This window comes from Megalobrama amblycephala, linkage group LG14 (genome assembly GCF_018812025.1).
Source record: "Megalobrama amblycephala isolate DHTTF-2021 linkage group LG14, ASM1881202v1, whole genome shotgun sequence".
NCBI lineage: Eukaryota > Metazoa > Chordata > Actinopteri > Cypriniformes > Xenocyprididae > Megalobrama > Megalobrama amblycephala.
The window spans coordinates 17,871,319-17,878,303 of NC_063057.1; the positions used below are offsets into that span (position 1 = coordinate 17,871,319).

General features: G+C 36.6%; 1 protein-coding gene across 1 annotated transcript; it reads left to right on the plus strand.

Moving 5' to 3' along the window:
- The first annotated feature begins 437 nt into the window (after window positions 1–437).
- LOC125245501 (sialic acid-binding Ig-like lectin 7) lies at window positions 438–4,212 on the plus strand. The gene is made up of 7 exons (XM_048156094.1): window positions 438–483; window positions 894–1,256; window positions 1,373–1,690; window positions 1,770–2,054; window positions 2,519–2,606; window positions 3,419–3,485; window positions 3,640–4,212. The coding sequence occupies exons 1-7, from the start codon at window positions 438–440 to the stop codon at window positions 4,006–4,008; spliced, it is 1,536 nt and encodes a 511-aa protein (XP_048012051.1). The 3' UTR covers window positions 4,009–4,212.
- Window positions 4,213–6,985: the final 2,773 nt, after the last annotated feature.

Below are 6,985 nucleotides of genomic sequence, written 5' to 3' on the forward strand. Positions count from 1 at the left end.
CCTTTCAGGAGCTAAATTTAATAGATTTCTATGAGATTTTAATAGATTTCTATGAGTTTATTTGGCAACATTTTACAATTAGGTTTCATTAGTTAACATTAGTTAATGTGATAACTAACATGAATTAACAATGAGCAATACATTTGTTACTGTATTTATTATTTGTTAATGTTAGTTAATAAAAATATAATTGTTCATTGTTTATGTTAGTTCACAGTGCATTATAATGTTAACAAATACTTTTGATTTTAAGAACGTATGAGTAAATGTTGAAATGAACATTATGATTAATAAATGCTGAAGTATTATTAATTCTTAGTTCATGTGAAAACTTACTGTAAAGTGTTTACTTTTAGTTTATTAACCATTTATTTTTGTCATTTGTGTAGATTTACAAGTGTGTTTCTCCACAGGACTGAGCGTCTGTTAATGAAGAAATGAACACTGTAGAGAAAACGATTCTTTTCTCTTTTCTGCTACGAGGTGTGGTTTCCTTTCTCTTCTTCACATCTAGTTTTTACACAACAAAAGTGTGACGTGAATGAGTGAATTCAAGTCCTAAACTGTTATTCTCTATGTGATACTATGGAGCTTCAGATAGTTTACTTACAGACACTTCAGAACATGTATACAATGTTGAAAACAGTCTTTTCTCATGACTTGAAAAGAATATTATTACTATTTTAATTAAATTATTTTACTGTTGTTCCTGTTCTGCTTATGTTTACCTTTTAATAATGACCCTGTAATGCAAATTAATGTTTTGTAATGGGAAAAAAATAATACTTTTGTTTGTAGCATTTTGTATAACAACAGAAACGTATTGGTGTGTCTGAATGCTTCAGTGTTTGTTTCTGCTTGTGTCTGAATGATTTTCATCATGTGTGTTGAAGGTGTTTGCTGTAGAGATTTCAGCATCAGTCTGACGGAGAAGATTGAAGCTCTCAGTGGATCCTGTGTGATCATAAAGTGCACATTTGAGATTGAAGATGAATATAACAAAGGCCTCTCTGAGAGTAATGCTACAGGATTGTGGCTAAAAGATAAAAATGATTTGAAAACTCAAGTGTTTAATTCCAGAGATCCCAAACCTAATCACTTTAAAGGGAAAATAACTGGAAAACTACATGAGAAGAACTGCACCACTATCTTTTATAATGTTAGTTCAAATCATAATAGTCAATATTACTTCAGGATTGAGAGTGGTGCTCTGAAATACACCTACACATTAAAAGCCTCCACTATAAATGTCATTGGTGAGTGATTTGAGAACTTTATTTATAAATGAATGTTAAATTATTATTATTATTATTTATTAAAGTTTTTGTCATGCCATCATTGTCACTTATTCTTGTATTTGTGTGTCTTTCAGAGTCTCCCCCCAAACGAACAGTGAAGCTGTATGTGGAGCAGAAGGAGGTTCAGGATCAGGAGGAGGTGTTGGAGGGGAGCTCTGTGAGTCTGCGCTGCTCTGCTGAGACTCTCTGCTCCTCTCCTCCACCAACTCTCACATGGAGCTCCACTCCCAGAATCCCCCTCAATGAGAGCAGCAGACAACAGGAGCTCATCTCTGATCTGAACTTCACTGCTGCTCACCGTCACCACAGAGTCACTTTCACCTGCACTATAACCTACCAGATACTGGACAAGAACAAAACAGCACAGGACAGCATCACATTACATGTTCAGTGTAGGATGTTTTTGTGGCTTCAGTTCTTTTCTCCTCCATAAGAAGCTAATAATGTAAAATATCATTCTTTCATTTTCAGATGCCCCTAAAATCTCTCCCTCTTCCAGTTGTAACAGAACTGATGTAATTGTCTGTTTCTGTGAGTTTGATGGGAATCCCTCTCCTGAACTGGAGTGGCATCTGTCTGGACGTCCTGTCACTAACTCTTCAGACACGTTCATCAGTGAAGAGCGATTGAGCAGCACAGTCTTGAGGAGCTCCATCACTCTACATCAGTCACTCACACACACATCTCTGCAGTGTGTCAGCAACAACACTCATGGCACTGAAAGAAAGCTGTTTCAACTGCTTCCCCCTGTTTCACGTGAGTTTCAGTTCTGTGATTCATCCCATAGAACACAAATTGAGTATGGGCCTGTCCCAAATGGCACACTTAATGTGCACTTGCAGTCCAGAGATCTACACAGCAGACTTCTTCTGAACAGTCAAAGTGGCATTATGTCACAAAAGTGTGGACTCAGAGGAAAATCACGAGGGCTTAGGTTTCAGTTTGGGACAGGGTCTATCTCTATCTATCCCACCCATTCTCCATACCGCTTATCCTCTGCAGGGTTTTGGGAAATTGAGTATCTGTCAACTGATGATTAGTAAATGAAAAGATTTCAGTCATTAATGCTAATGCTAATCTCTCACTTTTATATCGTTCCTATGTTCCTGCCATCGTTCTTATTTTGTTGTTTAAAGATTACGATATCACTCACTTGCTCTTGTTTAATTGAATCAGCGAATCATCAGTGGTTTTCCAAACACTCCTTTATTCTTCTTCAGGTTCGAATCATTCCTCTGTGATGATTGGAGTTGCTGTTGCAGCTGTGCTGGTCATTATGTTCTGTGTCATTACATGGATCTGTGTACGGTTGGTGAACGACACGTCATATGTCAACATACATGTTATGACCATCAAGTAAAAAGTAGCACGTTTCCTTCAGAATAGCTGAGTTTAGACACCTTAATTGTCACACTTTTTTCAAGTAAAAAGCTTTTTTAATAATTATTAATTAAGTGTTTTGCCACTAATTATGGGCAATTTCTGCTCCTCTAAAATATCAACATGTATTTTAATTGAGAAATTACAAACATGTTCATCATGTAGTAATATATTCAAATCATATTATGTATGAATTGCATTTTTACATAATGTATGTTTGAACAAATTAGTAGATCTAAGCAAAAAATGAATGTATGAATGTTGTTGCATTATACAACAAAATATCAAACCAAGAGGCATTTATTAAAAAAAAAAATTAAAAAGTTTCACAAACCATAGCAAAATTAATTAGCATTTAATTTATCAAAAATAGTTATACAATTCAAAATGAACACAAACATATTTTGACACTATACTTATGACACTTGCATATGATGAACGACACTATTGTTACTTCACACATCCACTAAAAACCACTTTGACCCAAGTTGGCTTAGCAAAATATAAAAAACAGAATAGAGAAGTTAGTTTTGAGAAAAGCTCTTGCATCATTTGTTTGCAGACGCCACTTTCTTTGTCATTTTACCTGCAATGTATTTTTAAGTGTGACTAAGGTGTCCTTTTTGGGGGTCACTGCACAAGTTGATTTAATTATATAAGCCAGTCCTCTCTGACTTGTGGTTTTGTTATCTGTGAAGCTAGTATATAACTGATATTAAACATGAACCTGTGTTTTTCAGAAAAAAGAGTATGAAACTTCAGCAGACTAGAAGAGAAGATGCTACAAGAAGCATTTCGACCAGTGATGTGAGTTACAAATGACACACAAAATCACACAAACGATTTATTCACTACACAAAAATGTTGTAAAGAAGTTTGTAAAGAAACGTAAATACACTTTTTACCAAACTAACTGCTGAACAATTTACACAGACACAATTCAACCCTGTCAATCTTTTAGGCCATTCCATGCGAGAATGAAGAGGAGTCTGTTTATGCCAATAATGTCATGATGTCTTCTGCTGGAACTGCTACAGAAAATCCAGAATCACTCATTTATTCCTCCATTGATTTCAAAAACGTTACATCAGAGTCACAAGAGTTCGGGAACATCTCTTCACTTCATGCCGAATATGCTGTGGTCAAACATTGTTCTGGAGGAGTGTCAAAGGCAGAGAGCTCAACGGGAGAGTCTTCAAGAGCGATAGAGGCACCGGTGATTGTGAGTGCAGATGGAGTTACTAAACAAACAGAGTCAAAGGCTTCAGAGGAAGAGCTGGTTACTGACTCCTCTCAGCTTTACGCAAGGGTTAATCGTCGCAACCCATAGGGAACTTCAGCAGGGGTGTTTTTTGAATAGTAAAACGATTGTATTTGCTTTTGGATAGTACAAAGATGGTATTCCAGTGTTATATACAAGTAGTAATCAATCAGTATCAAGACATAACCATGGTACTGGTGCCACCAAGCACCAAAAGAGCTTTTTTTCTTGTCTCATTTGTTGTTTTATACATCATAATGGACTCTTTTTTTTCTTGGCAGAATTTTTAATACATGTAAGATTAGGTTTTTAATAATTAATAATTTCAACTCCAATTAGTATTCATGCCTCACATTATTTATTTACCTGGCTGACTTTATCCTTTACATATTGCTGTGTATTCTCTTTCTGTTTCTACAGTCAAACATTGTAAATATTCAGAGAGAAGTTTGATTAAAATCAGTTTTAAAAAAATTCCAGTGGTTGTCACTTTATTTTTTTAACACAGTCAATGTAGAGTATATTACATTTCATGTCACTGCAAAAAACCAAAAGCACAAGTTGGTCCAATGGAGGCTGCTTGACCAATTCAATTTTTCCTATTCTTTTTTTTTTTTTTTTTTTAGTGATTACATATTGGTATTGCAAAATTGTGGTAATCAGACGTTCATAGAGTGCCCCAGGGATGACGCATTTTTGTAGGCAAAACCCGGAAGCGAGTTAGCATTTTAGGACTTCCGGTTCCAACGCCATAAAGTCTATGGGTTTTTTGAATGGGTTTTTACTAAATCGCCTGAAATAAGGTCTGTGATTAACAAAGCCCAAATACTTTCATGTTTTGATCTATGACATAAAACACACCAGCTATAACCCACTTGTGATTTTTTTTTTTTTTTTACTTTTACTGTGTCTTAAAATCGGCAGTTGCTAACAAATTGCTAAAAGGGACTTCCTTTGGCGGGGACTTTAGACGTCATCATTAAAAACGGGACATTTGGACAGCATTTCTCATAAAAAAGTGGAAAAGTATTCATAACAGCACAGATCATAATCAGCGAGCATGTTTTTAAATAAAGTTGTTTTTTAAATACAGTTTGAGGAAGGTCCGTGGTCCGTGTAGTTTTGCGTCCATTCCTTTTTCGTTTTTTAACCACGTCAAGAAAAACAAAAAACGAACGGTTGTTGTATTTTTAAATGCTATGGTGAATACCAAAATTTAAATTAAAACCGAATACACAAATTTCATGTGCACAAAATAAATATTGACTTATTTTCAGATTTTTGTTTATTACGTTTTGCATCTTTATAAACCAAAATTGAAAAAGGACAGATTAAAGTCGAAAAAATGTCAATTTACAAGTTTTCTTTTGTAAAATTGTTTCCCCCACACTTTCGAGAGCCTTGTCTCTGGAACATGATAATAAATGACTTAGGATGACCACCTGGCTATTGATCTGTTGCAGGACAGTAGAAGTGATTTTGCGGGACACATGAAACAGATAAATTTACAACTATTACGCGATGTAAATATTGATTTACATTTGTTGGCAAACTTGGCATATACGCCGATTAATGTTTCTGCCGGTGGGTGCCTATAATGTTGCGCTTATGGCAACATTAAATCCTGGAGAGAAGATAGATTCACGGCTGCATGCAGGAGGACAAAGTCTGAGCGCGCAGATGTAATATCTGAGCGATAGCGCGCGCGCGTCCAGTTTTGTGCAAGGGAATCCGCCTGTGAGCAGAGAGATTCCTGCTCGCGTATTTGATGCGCTCTCGTGATACAATAATGCGCTCTCCACATTTTTCATTATAATAACGCCATAAAACCCGCATTAATGAACTATTAACGTGTGAAGAAAGTCGTGTCTGAATTTCGCAATAGTATAGTATCTCGTTTTTCTGTAGGTGCTCGACCATTTCCGTGTGTGGCGCTTCATCGCCGCCGTTCGTTGGAAATATTTAACAACAGGATGGATGATTACATGCTTAGTTTAAATCATCGATTTGGACAGCTTTGAGCAGATCTTGAGGTTCTTATCCAGTATGGAAGATGAAATCCTTGCTGGTGTAGTTGTGTATACTGACTTTGAGGCCTGCTCTTTGCGCTGTCCACTCAGTTGTCATCAGCGGGAAAACCTCTCTCTATGATTGCGCTGGTTGGTTATTTTCACAACTATATGACGGCTGCACAAATAGATTTTTAATGCTCCTAGTTGTATTGTAATTTCAGGGATGAAAAAAAATACAGACATAAATGAAATGCGGGACACTACTTAAGTCTTGCGGGACGCGGGACAAAGCTCCCAATTTCGGGACTGTCCCGCAAAATGCGAGACGGGTGGTCACCCTATCTTGACTTGATTTCCACACTCTCACTCAGGAGGGGTCTGATACTGCCGCATGTCCAAGAGATACTGGCAGCAAACGCGTCCAGCGAAGCGGGACATTCTAAGTGCTTAACGTAAAAATCCTTAATGTGGCTTAATGTAGCCTAGGTGATATTGGAGGACCAAATTCACTACACCTTATAGGCAGCCCACTACGAACACAATTAATAACACGGTAAGCATTTTCTTAGAAAATAAAACACAGTTATGAAGAAAACGCTAATGCATTAAGACACTGATATTAAATTACCAATAAAGATATGCAGACAAGCAGGTCAGGTCGAAGGCAACGCGCTTTCAACGTTCAGCGTTTTCCACTTGTAGAAAACCATTATAAACGCATAACTTTATATTGTCCTCCCATTTTGTTTACGTTGCAGTTATAGCAGATGCAAGAAAAGAAAATGTTTCTCCCTGGATGTTTTTAGGATTAAGCCACATAAAGAATTAATGTCCCAGCGACGCGGCCGTAACGCCTTGCTTTCAATGAGAATTGAGAAATATTTCATGTCAAACCTCCACTGAGGCAAAGGGCATGGGAATTTTGTCTCCACGAAATCACATATTTGGGTATAATTTTGTCATCATAACAAATGTTGGTATATTTTCAATTTGAACAGCATAGCATAGCTATAAAGTGACTCCTAATCCCAAAC